The sequence below is a fragment of the Chrysemys picta genome, chromosome 12, assembly GCF_011386835.1.
Source record: "Chrysemys picta bellii isolate R12L10 chromosome 12, ASM1138683v2, whole genome shotgun sequence".
Classification (NCBI taxonomy): domain Eukaryota; kingdom Metazoa; phylum Chordata; order Testudines; family Emydidae; genus Chrysemys; species Chrysemys picta.
The window spans coordinates 15,440,178-15,464,089 of record NC_088802.1 but is presented as its reverse complement, the minus strand read 5'-3'; the positions used below and the strand labels follow the sequence as shown (position 1 = coordinate 15,464,089).

The window sequence follows — 23,912 nt, the reverse complement described above, 5'->3', positions numbered from 1 at the left end:
GCTGCACCGTCGTCTTAAGATGTAAAAAAATAGATTTTCTCTGTATTCATTTGCTTCCCCCTCCCTCCGTCAAATCAACGGCCTGCTAAGCCCAGGGTTTTCAGTTTAATCTTTGGGGGGGACCAGTCTGTGACAGTTGTTTGTGTCTCTCCCTGATGCACAGCCACCGTTCTTTATTTTAATTCCCTGTGCCTGTACGCCATGTCGTCACTCGGCCCGCCTCCCTCCTTCCCCTAGGCCGTCAGATACTACGGTTGCGCCACAGCTCGAGCCGAGAAGCGGTTCGCGCCTTTTCTTTGAATTCTGGGTTGAGATCCCAATGCCCGGATGATGCAAAACAGTGTCGCGGGCGGTTCTGGGTACATGTCGTCAGGCCCCTCCCCCCTCGTCACAGCAACGGCAGACAATAGATTCGTGCCTTTTTACCTGGGTTACCTGTGCAGACAACATACCACGGCAAGCATGGAGCCCGCTCAGCTCAGCTGAGCTCACCGTCACCATATGTCCTCTGGGTGCCGGCAGACGTGGGACTGCATTGCTACACAGCAGCAGCTGCTAACTGCCTTTTGGCGGTAGACGGTGTAGCATGAGTGATAGTCGTGGGGCTGGCAGCCGTAGGGCTGCATTGCACCAGCCCCTTGCCAGGAGATGGTATATTGTGACTGGTACCCATCATCGTCGTACTGGTGTGGCTGTCAATCATGGCCACCTGGGCAGACATGCTACTGTTTTGATGATGACGGTTACCAGTCATAATATACTATTTTCTGCCAATTGCCCAGTATTGTCTGCTAAGCACCCAGAAGAGGCCGAGGGCGATGCTGGGTGCTGGCGGACGTGGGGCTGGCAGACGTGGGGCTGCATTGCTACACAGCAGCAGCCCCTTGCCTTTTGGCAGATGATGGTATTTTATGATTGGTACCCATCGTCGTCGTATTGGTATGGCTGTCACTCATGCTGCAGCGTCGGCTGCCACCTTAAGATGTAAAAAATAGATTTGTTCTGTGTTCATTTGCTTCCCCTTCCTCCGTGAAATCAACGGCCTGCTAAGCCCAGGGTTTCCAGTTTAATCTTTGGGGGCACCATTCTGTGTGACAGTTGTTTGTGTTTCTCCCTGTTCCTGTACCTGTACGCCATGTCGTCACTTGGCCCTCCCTCCCGCCCTCCTTCTCCTGGTCCATCAGATACTACTTTCGCGCCTTTTTTCTGACCAGGCGCCATAGCTAGCACTGGGATCATGGAGCCCGCTCAGATCACCGCGGCAATTATGAGCACTATGAACACCACGCGCATTGTCCTGGAGTATATGCAGAGCCAGAACATGCCAAGGTGAAACCCGGACCAGGCGAGGAGGCGATTGCAGCACGGCGACGAGAGTGATGAGGAAATTGACATGGCCATAGACCTCTCACAAGGCACAGGCCCCAGCAATGTGGAAATCATGGTGTTACTGGGGCAGGTTGAAACCGTGGAACGCCGATTCTGGGCCCGGGAAACAAGCACAGACTGGTGGGACCGCATCGTGCTGCAGGTATGGGACGATTCCCAGTGGCTGCGAAATTTTCGCATGCGTAAGGGCACTTTCATGGAACTTTGTGACTTGCTTTCCCCTGCCCTGAAACGCCAGGACACCAAGATGAGAGCAGCCCTCACAGTTGAGAAGCGAGTGGCGATAGCCCTGTGGAAGCTTGCAACGCCAGACAGCTACCGGTCAGTCGGGAATCAATTTGGAGTGGGCAAATCTACTGTGGGGGCTGCTGTGATCCAATTTGCCAGGGCAATGAAAGACCTGGTGATAGCAAGGGTAGTGACTCTGGGCAACGTGCAGTCAATAGTGGATGGTTTTGCTGAAATGGGATTCCCAAACTGTGGCGGGGCCATAGACGGAACCCATATCCCTATCTTGTCACCGGAGCACCAAGCCACCGACTACGTAAACCGCAAGGGGTACTTTTCAATGCTGCTGCAAGCCCTGGTGGATCACAAGGGACGTTTCACCAACATCAACGTGGAATGGCCGGGAAAGGTACATGATGCTCGCGTCTTCAGGAACTCTGCTCTGTTTCGAAAGCTGGAGGAAGGGACTTTCTTCCCGGACCAGAAAGTGACCATTGGGGATGTTGAAATGCCTATCGTGATCCTTGGGGACCCAGCCTACCCCTTAATGCCATGGCTCATGAAGCCGTACACAGGCAGCCTGGACAGGAGTCAGGACCTGTTCAACTACAGGCTGAGCAAGTGCCGAATGGTGGTGGAATGTGCATTTGGACGTTTAAAAGCGCGCTGGCGCAGCTTACTGACTCGCTCAGACCTCAGCGAAAAGAATATCCCCATTGTTATTGCTACTTGCTGTGCGCTCCACAATATCTGTGAGAGTAAGGGGGAGACCTTTATGGCGTGGTGGGAGGTTGAGGCAACTCGCCTGGCCGCTGATTACGCGCAGCCAGACACCAGGGCGGTTAGAGGAGCACAGCAGGGCGCGGTGCGCATCAGAGAAACTTTGAAAACGAGTTTTGTGACTGGCCAGGCTACTGTGTGAAACTTCTGTTTGTTTCTCCTTGATGAACCCTCCAACCCCCCCCCCCGATCCGGTTCACTCTACTTCCCTGTAAACCAACCACCCCACCCCACCCTCCCCTCCCCTCCCGCTTGCAGAGGCAATAAAGTCATTGTTTTTTCACATTCATGCATTCTTTATTAGTTCCTTACAGAGGTAGGGGGATAATTGCCAAGGTAGCTGGGATGGGTGGGGGAGGAGGGATGGAAAAGGACATACTGCATTTTAAAACTTTAACTCTTATTGAAGCCCAGCCTTCTGATGCTTGGGCGATCATCTGGGGTGGAGTGACTGGGTGGACGGAGGCCCCCCCACCGTGTTCTTGGGCGTCTGGGTGAGGAGGCTATGGAACTTGGGGAGGAGGGCTGTTGGTTACACAGGGGCTGTAGCGGCGGTCTCTGCTCCTGCTGCCTTTCCTGCAACTCAACCATACGCTCGAGCATATCACTTTGATGCTCCAGCAGACGGAGCATTGCCTCTTGCCGTCTGTCTGCAAGCTGACGCCACCTATCGTCTTCAGCCCGCCACCTCTCCTCTCGTTCATGTTGGGCTTTTCTCATCTCCGACATTGACTGCCTCCACGCATTCTGCTGTGCTCTATCAGCGTGGGAGGACATCTGCAGCTCCGTGAACATCTCGTCCTCGTCTTACGTTTTCTCTTTCTAATGTTCACGAGCCTCTGCGAAGGAGAAACATTTGCAGCTGGTGGAGGAGAAGGGAGAATTGGGTTGTCCATTTAAAATGGGGTTTCAATGTAAAAGGAGGGGGCTGCGGTTTCCGGTTAACATGCGCACAAACACAAGTAAACCACCCCCCCCACACACACACACGATTCTCTGGGATGATCACTTCACCCCTCCCCCCCACCGCGTGGTTAACAGCGGGAACATTTCTGGTCAGACTAGCAGGAACGGGCGCCTCTGAATGTCCCCCTTAATAAAATCACCCCATTTCAACCAGGAGAGCTTTCTGGAGATGTCCTGGAGGATTTCCGCTCCATCCCCATACATGTTAACAGACTTGCTTGCTTTTTTTTTTTTGTAATGTTTACAAATATTTACAAAGTTACACTCACCAGAGGTCTCCTGTGCCCTGAGGGTCTTGGGTGAGTCGGGGGTTACTGGTTCCAGGTCCAGGGTCACAAACATATCCTGGCTGTTGGGGAAACCGGTTTCTCCGCTTCCTTGCTGCTGTGAGCTACCTACAGTACCTCCATCGTCATCTTCCTCGTTCCCCGAACCGTCTTCCCTGTGTGTTTCTCCAGTGAGAGAGTCATAGCACACGGTTCGGGTAGTGGTGGCTGCACCCCTAGAATGGCATGCAGCTCCGCGTAGTAGCGGCAAGTTTGCGGCTCTGCCCCGGACCTTCGTTTGCTTCTCTGGCTTTGTGGTAGGCTTGCCGTAGCTCCTTAATTTTCACGCGGCACTGCTGTGTGTCCCTGTTATGGCCTCGGTCCTTCATGCCTTGGAGATCTTTTCTAATACTTTTCCATTTCTTTTACTGCTACGGAGTTCAGCTATCACTGCTTCATCTCCCATATGGCGAGCAGATCTCGTACCTCCTGTTCGGTCCATGCTGGAGCTCTTTTGCGATCCTGGGAGGACTCCATGACGGTTACCTGTGCTGATGAGCTCTGCGTGGTCACCTGTGCTCTCCACGCTGGGCAAACAGGAATGAAATTCAAACCTTCGCGGGTCTTTTCCTGTCTACCTGGTCAGTGCATCTGAGTTGAGAGCGCTGTCCAGAGCGGTCACAATGAAGCACTGTGGGATAGCTCCCGGAGGCCAATAACATCGAATTCCGTCCACACTACCCCAATTCCGACCCGCAAAGGCCGTTTTATCGCTAATCCCCTCGTCGAGGTGGTGTAAAGAAACCGGTTTAAAGGGCCCTTTAAGTCGAAAGAAAGGGCCTCGTTGTGTGGACGTGTCCAGGCTTAATTCGGTTTAACGCTGCTAAAGTCGACCTAAACCTGTAGTGTAGACCAGGCCTTAGTTATAAGGGCACAACAAATGTAGTTTGATAAAGAAATAGAGAAGGGGTTGTATTCCTTTACTGAATCATCATACTTGAACTTAATTGTAGTAAAGACGCTGGCACTTAAAGACACATAACATGAAATCTGGTGAAGCTTTATTGGAAACCTTTCTTCTCGCATAAATCAGTCAAATGGGTGATATTTTTGCTGTCATGTGAGGTTTAGAGCACAAAGAAAATAAAGTTAATCCAGGAAATTCATCACAATTCCTCTGGTTCTATCCTTCACCTTCTGAATGCTCTGTAAAATAGTGACTGATTGGTCTAATTCCTTGAAATTACCGATTGAACCTAATTTCTTGAAGAGCTAACTGAGCAGAGTCTGAGGGAGGCACATCACATGGCATTGCTAGGACTACTTTTTGTTTTAAAGGTGATGCGTTAGGAACATTTTCAATGTAATAAATCAGTTTTGAAAATTTATTCACAATATGCCACTCATGGCAGACTGCCCTAAACTTACCTTGATTATTTGAAAATAAATACCCTATAATTATCTTTTGATGGATTCTTTTGTGGGTTTTAGCCAGTCTGCGGTGTCTAAGTGGCTTGGGCTGCTGAAGCTATGTGTTTTTCTTAGTTTTTAACACAGGGAAATGTTAATCCAAAATAAATAATTTCCCCCTAAAATTTCCTTCAGAAATATCTGTGTTCCTTTCCCTATTTCTCACTGAATTATGTAAAAAGAACAGGAGTACTTGTGGCACCTTAGAGACTAACAAATTTATTAGAGCATAAGCTTTTGTGGACTACAGCCCACTTCTTCGGATGCATATAGAGTGGAATAAATATTAAGGAGTTATATATACACACATACAGAGAGCATAAACAGGTGGGAGTTGTCTTACCAACTCTGAGAGGCAATTAAGTTAGAGGGGAAAAAAAACTTTTGAAGTGATAATCAAGATAGCCCAGTACAGACAGTTTGATAAGAAGTGTGAGAATACTTACAAGGGGAGATAGATTCAATGTTTGTAATGGCTCAGCCATTCCAGTCCTATTCAATCCTGAGTTGATTGTGTCTAGTTTGCATATCAATTCCAGCTCAGCAGTTCTCTGTTGGAGTTTGTTTTTGAAGTTTTTCTGTTGTAAGATAGCCACCCGCAGGTCTGACATTGAATGACCAGACAGGTTAAAGTGTTCTCCAGTGGTTTTTGAGTATTATGATTCCTGATGTCAGATTTGTGTCCATTAATTCTTTTGCGTAGAGACTGTCCGGTTTGGCCAATGTACATGGCAGAGGGGCATTGCTGGCACATGATGGCATATATCACATTGGTAGATGTGCACGTGAACGAGCCCCTGATGGTATGGCTGATGTGATTAGGTCCTATGATGATGTCACTTGAATAGATATGTGGACAGAGTTGGCATCGGGCTTTGTTACAAGGATAGGTTCCTGGTCAGTGGTTTGTTCAGTGATGTGTGGTTGCTGGTGAGTATTTGCTTTAGGTTGGGGGTTGTCTGTAAGCAAGGACAGGTCTGTCTCCAAGATCTGTGAGAGTAAAGGATCATCTTTCAGGATAGGTTGTAGATCTCTGATGATGCGCTGGAGAGGTTTTAGTTGGGGACTGAAGGTGACAGCTAGTGGTGTTCTGTTATTTTCTTTGTCGGGCCTGTCTTGTAGGAGGTGACTTCTGGGTACTCATCTGGCTCTGTCAATCTGTTTTTTCACTTCAGCAGGTGGGTATTGTAGTTTTAAGAATTCTGATAGAGATCTTGTAGGTGCTTGTCTCTATCTGAGGGATTGGAGCAAATGCGGTTATATCTTAGAGCTTGGCTGTAGACAATGGATCGTGTGGTGTCCTGGGTAGAAGCTGGAGCATGTAGGTAAGTGTAGCGGTCAGTAGGTTTCCAGTATAGGGTGGTATTTATGTGACCATCGCTTATTAGCACAGTAGTGTCCAGAACTGGACCGCTTGTTGGATTGGTCTAGGCTGAGGTGATGGTGGGATGGAAATTATTGAAATCATGGTGAAATTCCTCAAGGGCTTCTTTTCCATGGGTCCAGATGATGAAGATGTCATCAATTTAGTGCAAGTAGAGACTGGATTTCTACATAGATTGCTTCCGTCAATGTGCAAAGGCTGAAATTGTGGAAAAGCACATCACTTGCCACATAACTCAGCCTTGCTGAACACAACGCCATCTACAGCCTCAGAAACAACCCTGACATCATAATCAAAAAGGCTGACAAAGGAGGTGCTGTCGTCATCATGAATAAATTGGAATATGACCAAGAGGCTGCTAGACAGCTCTCTAACACCACATTCTACAGGCCATTATCCTCTGATCCCACTGAGGATTACCTAAAGAAACTACACCATCTGCTAAAAAAACTCCCTGACAAAGCACAGGAACAAATCTGTACGGACACATGCCTAGAACCCCAACCAGGGGTATTCTTTTTGCTACCCAAGATCCATAAACCTGGAAATCCTGGACGCCCCATCATCTCAGGCATTGGCACCCTAACATCAGGCTTGTCTGGTTATGTGGACTCTCTCCTCAGACCCTACGTTACCAGCACTCCCAGCTATCTTCGAGACACCACTGACTTCCTGAGGAAACTACAATCCATCGGTGATCTTCCAGAAAACACCATCCTGGCCACTATGGATGTAGAAGACCTCTACACCAATATTCCACACAAAGATGGACTACAAGCTATCAGGAACAGTATCCCCGAAATGTCACAGCTAACCTGGTGGCTGAACTTTGTGACTTTGTCCTCACCCACAACTATTTCACATTTGGGGACAATATATACCTTCAAGTCAGCGGCACTGCTATGGGTACCCGCATGGCCCCACAATCTGCCAACATTTTTATGGCTGACTTAGAACAACGCTTCCTTAGCTCTCGTCCCCTAACGCTTCTACTCTACTTGCGCTTCAGTGTGTGCTTAAGTGTTTCACTGAATCGGGCTCTAAAACAGAAGCAGTAGCTGCTTCACAAGGAGCAAGAAACCCCCTAGTGGCTGATGACAGACTAACCTGCCCCCAGGGAAAGTTTCCTCCTGACCCCCATCAGTTAGCAATTGGCTTGTGCCCTGAAGCAGGAGGGGGTTTCTCTGCCCTCTAGAATGCTTGCATTTTTTGAGAGCTGTGATAAGTCTGGAGATTCACATTCCCATATCACTGCCTGAGCCTTTATGAATTCTTTGTCCATTTGGGTTTTTTTCTTTGCTTGTCTGTTTTGTTTTAACCCTACCCAGTATAAATTTGTATGTTCTCATTGTCAATCTAAATATCTTTTGTTTTACTCCTGGTCTTTATTTCCTGAACAGAACAACTCCAGGGCAGGTCTTTCCCCAGCAACCTTTCTGGTGGAAACTGATGCAAAGAAGCCAGTCAGTCTCTCAGCATTGTCCCTATCCTCCCCAATTGCTCCCTTTCCCTGCTGCTGATCCAGGGGACCCAGCGATTCTCTCACAGGCTTCCTGATTCTGCTGGACTGAAATAATTCCCTGGTATTTGTTTTATATCTCTGGCTGTTCACTCTTCTAATTCCCATCATGCACTTCACCCGATGTACTGCATGCTCCTTTCTGCTGGCTTCACAGGGTTAATATTTTCCATTTGCAGAGGGATCCCTGTTTGGCTCTAACAACCTCCTGCACCTGGCCAGGTGGGGTTACTGTATTTCTCCCCTTACTGCTTCCTTTGTTGCTCAGGGGGTGCAGGTGTCTGGCTGCTGATGTAGCTTCCAGGCTGAGTCTAAGGATTGTAACTTCCCTGCTTTAAGGTCTTTTTGACTCGCTTCTCTTCTGCAAGGTAATGTGATATTGACTCATTTCTCTTTATTTTATTTTTAGACAAACTCCAGGCTGAGCTCAGTAAGTTCTATTCCCCCCTGTATCAACTGTGTGACATTGTCTCCTGCTCAGCGTGTCGGTGTTCAGGGACGTTCTCACCCCTCTGTCTGTGTTTGGTTGCAGGGTGGAGAAGCGCCCAGATCTATGCAGGTACTGTACATACCACTGATGTTTTATCCATGATGAGACCCACCTCTGCCTGGGAGCTCTCTGCTCCTTTCCCTGCACAAAGCATTTTCCTATGACATTCAATAGGCTGGAAACAGCAATATCACTGGGATGGATGGAAAGGGGCAGGCAACACCCAGGTTTATTGCAGAGCAGGGACCTGCCCCCTTTGGGAAAGGGCTGATTGATGAGGGAATATTGCCCCCTGGTGTCACCTTTGCAGCGGGTAACTGTGCTCTGCAGGATGGACATTCTTATCTGGCCATCATTTGCATTGAACTGCTCAGCTCCCTTCCCAGCAGCAGGGTTTCTATGCTCAGACCGGGCTTTAGCCCACAATTTCCTTCTAGCGTAACAGGCCCAGACAGGAGCTGTTCAGTGTCTGGATTTGCGGGGAGGGAGGCCCTGTCCCCACTGCAAGGGCAGACATGTTTTATAACCAGCTTGTGACACTCCCCTGATGCAGTTACAACAAATTGTGCCCACGCAGCATCTTTTCTGCCTCACAGCCGTGGCTGAGCTGTGTGTGTGTTTGTACCCAGCATGCAGCCTGACTGTGTGTGCCCTGGTGCATGCTGGGAGAGTCTGGGCAGCTCCAGCAGGGATCAGAGAGCCCAGGGGCCATGCACACACATTGCAGCACCACTGGCCCAGGGGTCCATGCACTCCAGGGTATCATCCCACACAGAGCTGGGAGGGAGGGGGGCACCCAGAGCAGTTACACAAACACCGTTGGGGGTCCTGTTAGGGTCGCCATCTCTGGGGTGCAACAAAACAGGAAATCTGCATGCTTCATATACACCACCTGTTGCACCCGGACACTGTCTCCCCATCCGAATCCCAGGAGAGGGCCCCAGACACCACAGGCTCCTGATCCTGGGCTGCCCCAAGTACCAACCTCACCAAGCAGGACACGGCACCAGATCTACCCCGCTGCCCCCAGCGGTGACCCCCACAGCTGGTACCTGCACAGTGGTGACTGGGCCCTGCTGGCCCTGAGCTCCCGATCTCACTCACTGCTCCAAGCTGCCCCGTCTGTGCAGCTCCCAGGCACTCTGGACCCAGAGCTCCCTCTACATAGTCATCACCACCCCGCAGCTCCCCCGCTACAGCCAATATGACACCTGGGACTTGTAATGTCCTGGGCAGTTTCACAGATTTCCCAGGAGAGTGACATGGACAAAGGGACAATCCTGGGAAAACCTGGACAGGTTGGGTTGCCAACTTTCTAATCTCACAAAACTGAACACCTGCCCTGCCCCTGCCCTGAGGCCCTGCCCTTCCCCTTCTCCAAGGCCCACTCCATCCTCCCTTCCTCTCTCACTCGCTCTCTCCCACCTTCAGTCACTTTCACTGGGCTGGGGCAGGAGTTTGAGGTGCGGGGGGGGTGAGGGCTCCGGCTGGGGCCGAGGGGTTCAAAGTGCTGGAGGGTGTGCGGGCTCTGCCTGGGGGTGTGGGCTCTGGAGTGAGGCTGGGGATGAGGGACTTGGGGTGAAGGAGGGGGCTCCGGGCTGGGGTAGGGGGTTGGGGTGTGGGGGGAGTGCATGAGGGGGGTGCAGGGTCCTGACAGCACTTACTATGGCTCCCAGGAAGCAGCTGCCAGGTCCCTGCTGCCCCCAGGTGCATGGGTGGCCAGGGAGGCTCTGCCTGCTGCCCTCACGTCTGCAGACGCTGCCCCTGCAGCTCCCCTTGGTCATGATTCCTGGCCAATGGGAGCTGCGGAACTGGCACTCGGGGCGGGAGCAGTGCGCGGAGCCTCCCTAGCTGCCCATGTGCCTAGGGGCCACAAGGACCTGGTGGCCGCTTCCAGGAGCCGCACGGAGCTAGGGCAGGCAGGGAGCCTGCCTCAGCCCTGGATCCCTGCTGCGCCGCCAACCAGACTTCTAACATCCCAGTCGGTGATGCAAACTGGAGCTGCCAGGGTCCCTTTTCAACTGGGCGTTCCCATTGAAAACTGGACACCTGGCAACCCTATGGACAGGTGCCAACCCTAGGTCCTGTCCACACGGCCCAGTAACACCCTGCTCAGCTGGGTACAGGGAGCCACATGCCAGCCCAGGCCCCTGGCAGGGACATTGAGCTGCCAGCTGCCATGGTCACTAACATGTTAACTCTGTCATGTGCCACACACCAGGCTTAGAGCCCCTGGGCCCAGCCCCAGGAACAGCTGTAACCTAGAATTATAGCAATGTAGGGCTGGAAGGGACCTCGAGAGGTCACCTAGTCCAGCCCCCCACGCTGGGTCAGGGACTAGACTATCCCTGGCAGGGATTTGTCCAACCTGTTCTTACAAACCTCCAGTGACGGGGATCCCACAACCTCCCTTGGAGCCGGCTCCAGAGCGTCACTGCCCTGAGAGTTAGAAAGTGTTTCCTCATCTCCAGCCTCAGTCTCCCTTGCTGCAGATTGTGCCCATTGCTCCTTGGACAGGCCCTCGCCCTGCCCGCTGTGGGCACTGGGGATGTCACCAAGTATGAGCATCGCTGTTATCACACTGAATGGCTGGCGGCACTGGGCTGGCTCAGGGGTGCAGTGAGGGGAGCTGGGGCCTTTCACTCCCCAGTCACCAATCTCAGCCCAGACTCAGAGTCCGGTTCCCAGCGGACAGGAGCTCACATCGTAACTCACTTTAAGGGCAGCCTCACTGGCCACCTCCGCAGGGAGGCCAAGGCCTGAATGGGCCTCAGGGATAATTCCTCCCTAGGGAGAGGCTCCAGCAGGAGTCAGGGCTGAGCCATGTTGGCAGGATGGGGGGCTCACACAGCCACTGTGATGTCCTTGTACCCTCGATACACAGAGCTCCAGCAGCTGGGGTGTAAACCCCACTCGTACCCCCAGCACTGAACTCACTGACACTGCCCCAAGGCCCTTCTGCTCCCTGGGGTTGAGGGAGTGAGTAAAGGGCACTGGAAGAAGGGGGAAGGGGGCCATGGCCCCATCACTTTTACTAATGGGAGGGCAGTGCCAAAGAGGGAGCCCTGCAAGCCTGAATCTGTCCACCCCGTTCCAAGACTCGCTGCTGTGGGCTGTGCAGATGAACCCAAAGTGTCTCCAGAGTCTCGGTGTGAAAGTTCCCAGCGTGTCTGACCCAGGGCTGGTTAATGAGAGCGAGGGGGGTGGATGGCGCAGGTGTTAAATGGAGACACTTGAGCCCCTGGGGCTCTGAGATGGTCTCTGTGACCATTATCCACCATGGGACAATCGCTCTGGGCAGAGAGTTCAGGCTGGAGCCGAGTCTCCATTTTCAGCCTGATTTGTGGGGGTGAGATCAGGGCCTCAGGGGGCATTTGTCTGCCAAGAGCAAATTAAACAGCAGCTCTGGAGTGTTTCATAGCTGATGTCCTGAACCTGCCCTGCCCATACCTGTGCATTTCTGGGGGTGTTGACAGTCACTCACTGCAGGTCACTGGGATTTGGGCTCCTAAGTTGCTCAGACAGGTTTGCAGTGGAGCTGGGTGAAATGTTTTGGACAAATAGTTTATTTGCTGCAAAATTATATTTCGAGTCAACAGAAACTATTCGCATTTGCTGTCAAGTTTCAATGAACAGAAAAAGGCGCTGCTTCTTCCCTTCTAGCCTTTAGCCCAGTGGCTGGGCCCTCACTTGGGAACCCCAGGTTCAATCCCCCCCGGGTGATGTCATGAGGGCTCAAACCGCCGGGCTCTGGGTGTCTGATGACGTCCCCCTGTGTCTAAACACAGCCATGGGCACTGGGCCAGAGCGTGGGAGTGAGAATGACTCTGCAGCCCAGTGGGTCGGCTTCCACCTGGGAGCCCAGAGTCCAGCTCCCCTGCTCCAGTGACCCTGTAATTATTGATCCATAACCCCAGTGATGGGAGGGGTTACGGCCCCTGGCACACTAGTGTCTCAGGCCATGTCTGCCAGGGTTTCCTTGCACCGATGTAACTGCACTGGTGCAAACCCCTAGTACAGATGTGCTGTGTGGGTGTGAACTGGGCCTGGTCCCCGGTGCAGCTTCTCCCAGATGGAGGGGGCAGTAAGTGGGGAAATGCCCCCTTCTCTCCCCACTGCCCTGGCCTCATTAGAAACAGCCCATTAGTGTGCATTTATACCCCCTCAGAATCTTCCACTGTACTGCTCCCCCACAGTGAGTGCAATCCAGACAACTGCCCCTGTGGGGGTGGGGCTGGGCCGGGTGAGGGGAGGGGCTGGCTGTGGTGTTTGCCTGGCTGGAAGGTGGGGCCCGCCAGCATGGAGAGTCCCAGCAGCTCCCCCTGGGGCAGGGCTGCACCCCCAGTGTGTGTGGGGACAGCACCGACCTGCCCTGAGTGAGAAACCAACCACACGTGACACCAAAGCAAGAGAGATTCCCTGGGGCCAACCCCTCCCTCACCCCTCTCTGGCTCCTGCCCCTCCCTTACCCTTCCCTCACCCCTGTGAGGGACCCTGGACCCTGGGTCTATTCTGACCCCTCATCCACATCCCTCCCTTTCTTCTCCCCCGATTTCTGCTCTTCTGGGCCCCTGCCCCTCTGCCCCCACTTTGCCTCCCTGGCACATGCCCCTGCCCTCCACCCACCTCTGCCCTGCTGGAGCTCACCCCTTCCTTCTCCCCCTGCCCTCCTGGCACCTGCCCCCTCCCCCAAACATCCTCTTCACCCGGGAGCCCACCCATCACTTCACACCCCTGCTATGTCCTGGTATCCACTTGTCCCCTTTCCCTTATCTGCTGCCACGTCTCCCACCCCTCCCTTCACCCCCCTCTGCCCCCTGATGGCCACCCCACCCACCTCACCATCCTTTGCTGTCCTGGCTTCCGCCCTTCTTACTCCCCTCAGGCCTCCTAGCACCTGTCCCTCTCCCCACCCTCTCTGACCCCTGGCACCCACCTCTTCCCTCATTCCCCCGTGCCCACCCCTCCTCTAGCCCCACTCTGACCCCCTGGCACCTGCCTCTTCCCGATCCCTTCTCCTAACACCTCCTTCTACCCACCTGCCCTGCCTCTCACCCTTCTCTGCCCCCTGATACTTGTTCCTCCCCTCCTCTGCCCTCCCTGTGAGCCCTTCTGCTCAACCCCCTTAATCCCACTGGCACCTGCCCTTTCCCTTACCCGTCGCACCCTCCTGGTGCCTTCCCCTTCCTTTCTTCCCCCCAACACTTGACCCTCCCCTTGGCCCCTTCCTCCCTGGTGCCCACCCCTTCACCACCCTTTCCCCACTGACCCTGCTCTCCTCTTGCCCCTCTGCCACCATCACGCATGCCACCTTCTCTTTACTTCTCACCCCTGCTCCTCCCCTCGCCCTCTGGCTCCATGACACCTGCGCCCCTCACTACCTCTCCGTCCTCTGGTTCCAGCTCCTCCTCTGCCCCAAATCCCAGCTCTACCCTTGCCCCATCTGCCTCCCTGGTGCCTGCCATTTCCTTTGCCCCCTCTGCCTGCCTGGTGCAAGTCCCTTCCCTCACCCCCCCTTTGGGACCCCTGGTCTCAGCCCTTCCCCTCACCTCAGCACTGCCCCACCCCTCCCTTCATCCTCCCTCTACCCCCGTGGTGCCCACATCTCCCTTCACAACTCTCTGCCCCCCTAGGGCCTGCCCTTCTCCACACCCCTCTCTGCCCCCCTTCTGCTCACCTGTTCTCTCACCCCCGTTCTGCCCATTTGGCACGAGTGCTTGCCCATTTGCTCTCCCCACCATGGTTCCACCTGCCCCACTCCTCATCGTCTCACCCCCTGGTAGCCCACTCTACCCTTGATTTCCCCATGCCCCATTGGAGCTCCCACACTCCCTACACCCCCTCTGCCCCCCTGGTGCCTGCCTCTTCCCTTGTTTCCCTGTGCCCCCTGGAGTCCGTCCCCTTCTTCTCTCCTGGTGCCCACCCCTCCCCTCACACCCGGGACCTGCCCATCCCCCCCTCTGTCCACTGAGTGCCTGCTCCTCTTCCCCCCCATTGTCCTTGTGCCTGCCCCTCCCCTACTCCTGTCACCTCCCCCTCCCCTTTCCTCACCCAGCATCAACCTGTCCCCTCCCCGCCCCCACTGATACCTTCTCACCCTTCCCCCGCTCCTCCTGCCCTTTCCCCTCATTGTCTCCTCACAGGCAGATGGGCCCTGACTCCCCTCAGGCAACAACAACCCCCCCCCCCCCCCCCCGCCCCAGCGATTAACAGGGATGCAGGTTAATTTCCCTTTGATCTCAGTGACCAGCCCCTGCCCCCGGCCCTGACTCTGTGACTCTCTCCCCAGTGGACGTGACTCTGGATCCAGACACAGCAAATCCCTGGCTCATCCTGTCTGAGGATCGGAAAACATGTGAGACACGGAGACACACGCCAGGATCTGCCTGACAACCCTGAGAGATTTGATAAATATCCCATTGTCCTAGGCGCTGAGGGGTTCGCGGGCGGGAGGCGTTACTGGGAGGTGGAGGTGGGAGACAAGACAAGATGGACTTTGGGGGTTTGTAGGGAATCTGTGAGCAGGAAGGGGTGGGTCACATACACACCTGAGAATGGATACTGGGGCGTGTCACTGTGGGATGGGGAATACAAGGCCCTCACCTTCCCCTCGACCCCCCTCCCTGTGAGTGTGAGGCCCACCCGGGTGGGGATTTTCCTGGACTATGAGGCGGGCGAGGTCTCGTTTTACAATGTGACTGACAGGTCCCATCTCTTCACTTTCACTGGCACCTTCTCCGGGACGCTCCGCCCTTATTTCAGTCCTGGTTACTACGCTGGGGGTACAAACACGGCTCCCCTGATAATCTGCCTGATCCCAGCTCAGGCCGGAGGGAATCTCTGTCCCTGACAGTGACTCTGCGGCACAGACTGTCCCCTCCCAGCGCTGCTGATCTTCCCGCCCCCAGTGGGGGAGGCCAGTTACTGCAGCAACTGGACTTTTTGTGCTGACCGGACGCTGCCAGTTTCCCTGTTCAACTGGAGGTTCCAGTCAGAAACCAGACACCTGGGAACCCCCAGCCCTCACCTTTCCCGTCGCCTGCCCCAGGGGTAGCAGATGGTGGTGGATGGGGTCATTCATTCCTGTCAGAATTTTTTACCCCTGTGAAATCTCAGTGTAAAATATGAAAGAAAAAAGATTATTCTAATTTAGAAAATATTATTGTAACAAGGTGTAAATACAAGAATATTTTAATTTACATTTCAACAGTACTTCAAAACAAAGATCTAAATATATTTTTAGAAATGGAATTTTTTCCATTTATTTTTTTGATTCTTCCCTCAAATCTATATTGAAGTTTAACTTCTCTAAATAACGTCATTTGTATTTCAATTGTGAAATTTCAAGAAATCCAAAATATTTATCTCAACAATATAAACTATTAAATTGTCAGACTGGGTTGTTCAGTTACAATGTACATGTGTCATAAACATCACAACTACACACATGTGCAGCTGCTCTCTGTTCTCTCTCCCTCGCTCTTTATTATCTTGACTGGTTCCCTCTGGAAGGCAGGGCACATACACCCACCTCCTGCAGTACAACTGTGAAAATGAATAATAGAAAAAATGTTAGAATTAATTAAACAATATATTTGTTAACTCATACAAGATTATATAATAATCTTTTAATTTCTGTCAGCATTAATTCATGCGATTTTTAACTTTCTAGTTACATATAATTGGTAATCAAGATATGACCCTTCCTTTGTTTTTCTCACATCAATTAACAAAACACCTCCTGGGGTATCCTCATTTCTGTCCCCACCAACTGTGTCTGAGGAAGGGGGAGGACAGTGCTAATGTGGGTGCATCCTCCAGACTTTCCAGAGTCCAGCATCCTAGCTGTGGGGGGCAGGAGCAGCATGAGGGGATTTGCTCATCCCAGCTGTGGAGGGGCCCATCCAGACAGGCAGAGATATGACTGGGAACAGGAGGTCTCATGGGGAGTGTGAGATGTGTATTGAGAATTGGTCCTAGAGTCAGTATTTTCTGTGGCCAGTGCATATGAGCTGAAACAGCCCCACAGCCACCTCTGTGCCCAGCTCTGGGCCTCCTCCCTGTGCTGCCTGCAGGCTAAGTGAGGCACAGGCATCGGTAGCAGCCTGGTGTATTGCAGCCTCCAAGATTCCCCAATGGCAGCAGGCGGTGCTGCCCCCCACAATATGTCAGCTGCACTGCACAGCAGTTACATTCCTGCTGGGACTTCACTCCACCCTCCCCCAAGGAGGAGCTGCCCCCTGCTGGTGACAGGTCTCTGCAGGGCCAGGGCCCATAAGGGTATGTCTATACTACGAAATTAGGTCGAATTTATAGAAGCCGGTTTTATAGAAATCGGTTGTATACAGCCGATTGTGTGTGTCCCCACATAAAATGCTCTAAGTGCTCTAGTCGGCGGACCGCGTCCACAGTACCGAGGCTAGCGTTGACTTCCGGAGCATTGCACTATGGGTAGTTATCGCACAGTTCCCGCAGTCTCCGCCGCCCATTGGAATTCTGGGTTGAGATCCCAATGCTTGAATGATTCAAAACAGTGTCGAGGGGGGTTCTGGGTACATGTCGTCAGGCCCCTCCCCTCTCCATCAGAGCAACGGCAGACAATAGATTCGCGCCTTTTTACCTTGGTTACCTGTGCAGACATCATACCACGGCAAGCATGGAGTCCGCTCAGCTCAGCTCAGCTTAGCTCACCGTCACCATATATCATCTGGGTGCCGGCAGACGTGGTAATGCATTGCTACACAGCAGCAGCAAACTGCTTTTTGGTGGTAGACGGTGCAGCATGACTGATAGCCTTCATCGATGATCTGGGTGCTGGCAGCCGTAGGGCTGCATTGCACCAGCCCCTTGCCTTTTAGCAGTAGATGGTGTATTACGACTGGTAACCGTCGTCATCGTACAGCAGTGGCTGGAACTCCATATGTCCCCCAGTCATATTCTGCTGCCTTCACAATGATGATGATGGCTATCAGGTCGTAGTATGCCATTTTCTCTGCCAAACACCCAGAAGAGGCCGAGGGCGATCTGGGTGCTGGCAGATGTGGGGCTGACAGATGTGGGGCTGCATTGCTACACAGCAGCAGCCCCTTGCCTTTTGGTAGAAGATGGTATATTATGACTGGTATCCATCATCGTCATATTTCAGTGGTTGTCAATCATGGGCACCTGGACAGACATACTCAGTCCTAGCGAACTGTCTTGACAATGATGGATATCAGTCGTAGTATTCTATTTTCTGCCAAGCGCCCAGTATTTTCTGCCAAGCACCCAGAAGATGCCGAGGGCTTTCAGTCATGCTGCACTGTCGTCTGCCAGCTTAAGATGTAAAAAATAGATTTGTTCTGTATTCATTTGCTTCCCCCTTCCTCCGTGAAATCAACAGCCTACTAAACTGAGGGTTTTGAGTTCAATCTTTGGGGGGGGGGGCATTCTGTGTGACAGTTGTTTGTGTTTCTCCCTGATGCACAGCCACCTTTGTTGATTTTAATTCCCTCTACCTGTACGCCATGTCATCACTCGGCCCTCCCTCCCTCCCTCCCCTGGTCCGTCAGATACTAGTTTCGCACCTTTTTTCAGACCAGACGCCATAGCTAGCACTGGGATCATGGAGCCCGCTCAGATCACCGTGGCAATTATGAGCACTATGAACACCACGCGCATTGTCCTTGAGTATATGCAGAGCCAGGACATGCCAAAGCAAAACCAGGACCAGCCGAGGAGGCGATTGCAGCTCGGCGACAAGAGTGATGAGGAAATTGACATGGACATAGACCTCTCACAAGGCACAGGCCCCAGCAATGTGGAAATCATGGTGTTACTGGCGCAGGTTCATGCCGTGGAACGCCAATTCTGGGCCCGGGAAATAAGCACAGACTGGTGGGACTGCATCGTGCTGCAGGTGTGGGACGATTCCCAATGGCTGCGAAACTTTCGCATACGTAAGGGCACTTTCATGGAACTTTTGACTTGCTTTCCCCTGCCCTGAAGCACCAGAATACCAGGATGAGAGCAGCCCTCACAGTTGAGAAGCGAGTGGCGATAGCCCTGTGGAAGCTTGCAACGCCAGACAGCTACCGGTCAGTCAGGAATCAATTTGGAGTGGGCAAATCTACTGTGGGGGCTGCTGTGATCCAAGTTGCCAGGGCAATGAAAGACCTGGTGATATCAAGGGTAGTGACTCTGGGCAATGTGCAGGCAATAGTGGATGGTTTTGCTGAAATGGGATTCCCAAACTGTGGTGGGGCCATAGACGGAACACATATCCCTATCTTGTCACCGGAGCACCAAGCCACTGAGTACATAAACCGCAAGGGGTACTTTTCAATGCTGCTGCAAGCTCTGGTGGATCACAAGGGACGTTTCACCAACATCAACGTGGGATGGCCGGGAAAGGTACATGATGCTCGCGTCTTCAGGCACTCTGGTCTGTTTCGAAAGCTGGAGTCAGGGACTTTCTTCCCGGACTAGAAAATAACCGTTGGGGATGTTGAAATGCTATCGTGATCCTTGGGGACCCAGCCTACCCCTTAATGCCATGGCTCATGAAGCCGTACACAGGCAGCCTAGACAGTAGTCAGAACCTGTTCAACTACAGGCTGAGCAAGTGCCGAATGGTGGTGGAATGTGCATTTGGACATTTAAAAGCGTGCTGGCGCAGCTTACTGACTCGCTCAGACCTCAGTGAAAAGAATATCCCCATTGTTATTGCTGCTTGCTGTGCGCTCCACAATATCTGTGAGAGTAAGGGGGAGACATTTATGGCGGGGTGGGAGGTTGAGGCAAATCGCCTGGCCGCTGATTACGCGCAGCCAGACACCAGTGCGGTTAGAAGAGCACAGCAGGGCGCGGTGCGCATCAGAGAAGCTTTGAAAACGAGTTTTGTGACTAGCCAGACTACGGTGTGAAACTTCTGTTTGTTTCTCCTTGATGAACCCTTCCACCCCCCCCCCACCCGGTCCACTCTACTTCCCTGTAAACCAACCACCCCACCCTCCCCTCCCCCCTTCGAGCACTGCTTGCAGAGGCAATAAAGTCATTGTTACTTCACATTCATGCATTCTTTATTAATTCATCACACAACTAGGGGGATAATTGCCAAGGTAGCCCAGGATGGGTGGGGGAGGAGGGAAGGAAAAGGACACACTGCAGTTTAAAACTTTAACTCTTATTGAAGGCTAGCCTTCTGATGCTCGGGCAATCATCTGGGGTGGAGTGACTGGGTGGCCGTAGGCCCTCCCCCACCGTGTTCTTGGGCGTCTTGGTGAGGAGGCTATGGAACTTGGGGAGGAGGGTTGTTGGGTACACAGGGGCTGTAGCGGCAGTCTCTGCTCCTGCTGCCTTTCCTGCAGCTCAACCATACGCTGGAGCATATCAGTTTGATGCTCCAGCAGCCGGAGCATCGACTCTTGCCTTCTGTCTGCAAGCTGACGCCACCTATCATCTTCAGCCCGCCACTTGCTCTTTTCATCCCGCGATTCAGCCCGCCACCTCTCCTCTCGTTCATACTGTGCTTTTCTGTAGTCCAACATTGACTGCCTCCATGCATTCTGCTGTGCTCTGTCAGCGTGGGAGGACATCTGGAGCTCTGTTAACATATCATCCCACATCCTCCGTTTTCTCCTTCTAATGTTCACTAGCCTCTGTGAAGGAGAAACATTTGCAGCTGGTGGAGGAGAAGGGAGAGGTGGTTAAAAAAGACACATTTTAGAGAAAATTGGGTACACTCTTTCACGTTAAATTTTGCTGTTCACATTACACAGCACATGTGCTTTCGTTACAGGTCGCATTTTTCCTCTTATATTGAGGGCCTGCCGGTTTGGTGTGAGAGATCACTCACGCAGTGCCAGGCAACAGATTTCGGCTTGCAGGCAGCCATGGTAAGACACAGTCTTTTGGCTTTTTTAACCTTCTTAACATGTGGGAATGGTTTCAAACAGTAGGTAGCGCTCTCATTTCCTATACCAAGCACCCGTTGGGTTGGCCATTTAAAATGGGTTTGCAATGTAAAAGGAGGGGCTGCGGTTTCCGGGTTAACATGCAGCACAAACCCAACTAACTCCCCTCCCCCCCCACACCGAATTCTCTGGGATGATCACTTCACCCCTCCCGCCACTAACAGCGGCTAACAGCGGGGAATATTTCTGTTCAGCAGAGCAGGAAGGCGCACCTCTGAATGTCCCCTTAATAAAATCACCCCATTTCAACCAGGTGACCGTGAATGATATCACTTTCCTGAGGATAACAAAGAGAGATAAGGAATGGATGTTGTCTGCATGCCAGCAAACACTGGGACCATACGCTGCCATGCTTTGTTATGCAATGATTCCAGACTACGTGCTACTGGCCTGGCGTGGTAAAGTGTCCTACCATGGCGGATGGGATAAGGCAGCCGTCCCCAGAAACCTTTTGCAAAGGCTTTTGGAGTACATGAAAGAGAGCTTTCTGGAGATGTCCCTGGAGGATTTCCGCTCCATCCCCATACACGTTAACAGACTTTTCCAGTAGCTGTACTGGCCGCGATTGCCAGGGCAAATTAATCATTAATCATTAAACACGCTTGCTTTTAAACCATGTGTAATATTTAGAAAGGTACACTCACCAGAGGTCCCTTGTGTGCCCTCAGGGTCTGGGAGCACGCCTTGGGTGTGTTCGGGGGTTACTGGTTCCAGGTCCAGGATGACAAACATATCCTGGCTGTTGGGGAAACCGGTTTCTCCGCTTCCTTGCTGCTGTGAGCTATCTACATTATATCCATCCTCATCTTCCTCATACCCCGAACCCGCTTCCCTGTGTGTTTCTCCAGTGAGGAAGTCATAGCACACGGTTGGGGTAGTGGTGGCTTTACACCCTAGAATGGCATGCAGCTCCGCGTAGAAGCGGCATGTTTGCGGCTCTGCCCCATACCTTCCGTTTGCTTCTCTGGCTTTGTGGTAGGCTTGCCGTAGCTCCTTAATTTTCATGTGGCACTGCTGTGCGTCCCTGTTATGGCCTCTGTCCTTCATGAACTTGGAGACCTTTTCTAATATTTTGCCATTTCGTTTACTGCTATGGAGTTCAGCTAGCACTGATTCATCTCCCCATATGGCGAGCAGATCCCGTACCTCCCATTCGGTCCATGATGGAGCTCTTTTGCGCTCCTGGGACTCCATCACGGTTACCTGTGCTGATGAGCTCTGCGTGGTCACCTGTGCTCTCCACGCTGAGCAAACAGGAAATGAAATTCAAACATTCGCGGGTCTTTTCCTGTCTACCTGGTCAGTGCATCTGAGTTGAGAGTGCTGTCCAGAGCGGTCACAATGAAGCACTGTGGGATAGCTCCCGGAGGCCAATAAAGTCAAATTCTGTCCACACTACCCCAATTCCGACACGCAAAGGCCGATTTTAGGGCTAATCCCCTCGTCGGAGGTGGAGTAAAGAAACCGGTTTAAAGGGCCCTTTAAGTCGAAAGAAAGGGCTTCGTCGTTTGAACGTGTCCAGGCTTAATTCGATTTAACGCTGCTAAAGTCGACCTAAATTCGTAGTGTAGACCAGGCCTAAGCAAGAGCCCCGGTGAGTCACACTGGACACCTCCCTGTTCCTCTCCCAGGTGCCCTGGCTGCTGCAGCCCCCCACCCCCGCTCCATCTCTAGGAAGCACTCACCTGCCCAGTCTGCCTTGATTTTGAACTGTGGGCAGAATTTCTGCTGAGTCTGCATCAGTCGCAGCTGGGAGGTGTTAGAGGGAGACTTTCATCAACAGGTGTAAATATCGTCCACCGTCACAGCAGGGTGTGTGGAGGCCTCCTGCAAAATCCCTGCCCTGTTCACCAGAACCAAACTGGCTAGGGCAGGGGCTTCCCCATGAGGAGTTATTGTCCCTCCCATTGCTGTAGGTGGCTTCTCAATAGACCACAGAGGGGATTAAAGGTGCAGTTACCCCCAACTCTCTCATCAAGGGCCCCCATTTGCCCACCCCACCCAGAGCCAGGAGACCCTAGTGTCTCCCATTTCCTGCTTCCAGATTTCTGACACAATCAGGGCAGTTCTGCCCGCTGATGCCTAGAACATTCACTGAAATGTTGGAACTGATCAGCTGCAACATTGAGACATGATTTTGTTCCAGACAGAGCGGTGAAATGGAATGAGTTGAATGCAAGGCCTCTGTACCTCAAAGCAGCACCCTGGAACCTCCGTATTCACTGTTAGATAATTGTGATATGTTTTGTACAAAGCATGCCTTGTGAGGTATCATTTTAAAAGTCTGTTGGACTGTGTGTGTTATTCTATGTGAAGTTATGAATTATTGGCTATATGTGTTACTAAAATATGTTGTTGGGTTGGGAACACCACAACTAGCCTTTCAGGTACAACAATGGAGTAGCCAGACAATGGTTAATGGCTCATCAACACCCATTAAGGAAAGAATCCACTATCCAGAGACAGTGTACAATGGAGACTGATTGACCAATGGGGACTGACTGACCCCCATGTCACAGCAAAAGATCTTTCCACCAAGCTGGAAGAAACTATAACAGAAGGGGGTCCCAGGCTGGAAAAGAGTCCCAGCCTCTGTATTGAGGAACTAGACCATCTGTCAGGGTGAGACAGTGCTTGATTCAAATCCTGTTTAGTTTGTAGAACTTAGCCTGTGAATTTATTTTCATTTCTTATGTAACCAGCTTTGATCTCTACATTTGCTATGAATAACCACTTAAAATCGATCTTTCTGTAGTCAATAAATCTGTTTGATCTTTAATCTAAAAGTGTGTGTTTTGGTTGAAGTGCTTGGGAAAATCTCAGCTCAGTTTACAAGGGCTAGTGCATGTCCTCTCCACATCAAGGGAGGGGGCGGACTGGGTAATGAACTTACATTGGCCAGGCTTCTGAGACAGTGCAGGACAATACAGTTCTGGGGTGCAAGGCTGAGGAGCTGGGGGGAATTGGCTGGAGCCTCCATATTGATGGTTCATGAGTGTCTGGGAGATCATTCGTGTAACTCAGTTGGGTGTGTCCCTGCCTGTGGATGTCTGTGTAAGTGCAGCACCTGCCAGAGGTTTGTGGCTTGACGTCAGTATCACAGCGTGAGAGGGATGACCCAGGTTGGTGGGAAAGGGGGCTCAGTGATCCCACAGTCCAGGTTGCATCCCGGGGACCCCGTCACAGCCTCCCAAACTCGGCCAAATATGGAGGAAGGGCTGAACACACCAAAGAGTCAAATTCCTAAGTCCCTATTTTAGGCACTAAATCCTGGTTTTGGCACCACCGTGATGCTCAAAGCCTCTGTCAAACCTGTAGGTGCCTAAATTCACTTGGCCCCTACATTTTTTAAAGTAAAAGTTCCCTTTGCAGCTATGCTTGAATCGCTAGGCACGTGCAATGCTGCCTTCCCGTGGGCATCTGGAGACCTATCTCCTGCCTAACTCCCAGAGCGATGCACAAACCA

General features: G+C 52.1%; 2 protein-coding genes across 2 annotated transcripts in view; both read left to right on the top strand.

Moving 5' to 3' along the window:
- Window positions 1–23,912, top strand: part of LOC101942541 (butyrophilin subfamily 1 member A1-like) — a 343,737-nt gene that overhangs the window by 37,611 nt on the left and 282,214 nt on the right. The window lies entirely within an intron of this gene.
- LOC135974820 (zinc finger protein RFP-like) lies at window positions 8,112–15,342 on the top strand. The gene is given in 4 exon segments (XM_065563842.1): window positions 8,112–8,127; window positions 8,535–8,561; window positions 14,782–14,846; window positions 14,848–15,342. Coding segments are annotated over 4 exon segments (603 nt in total).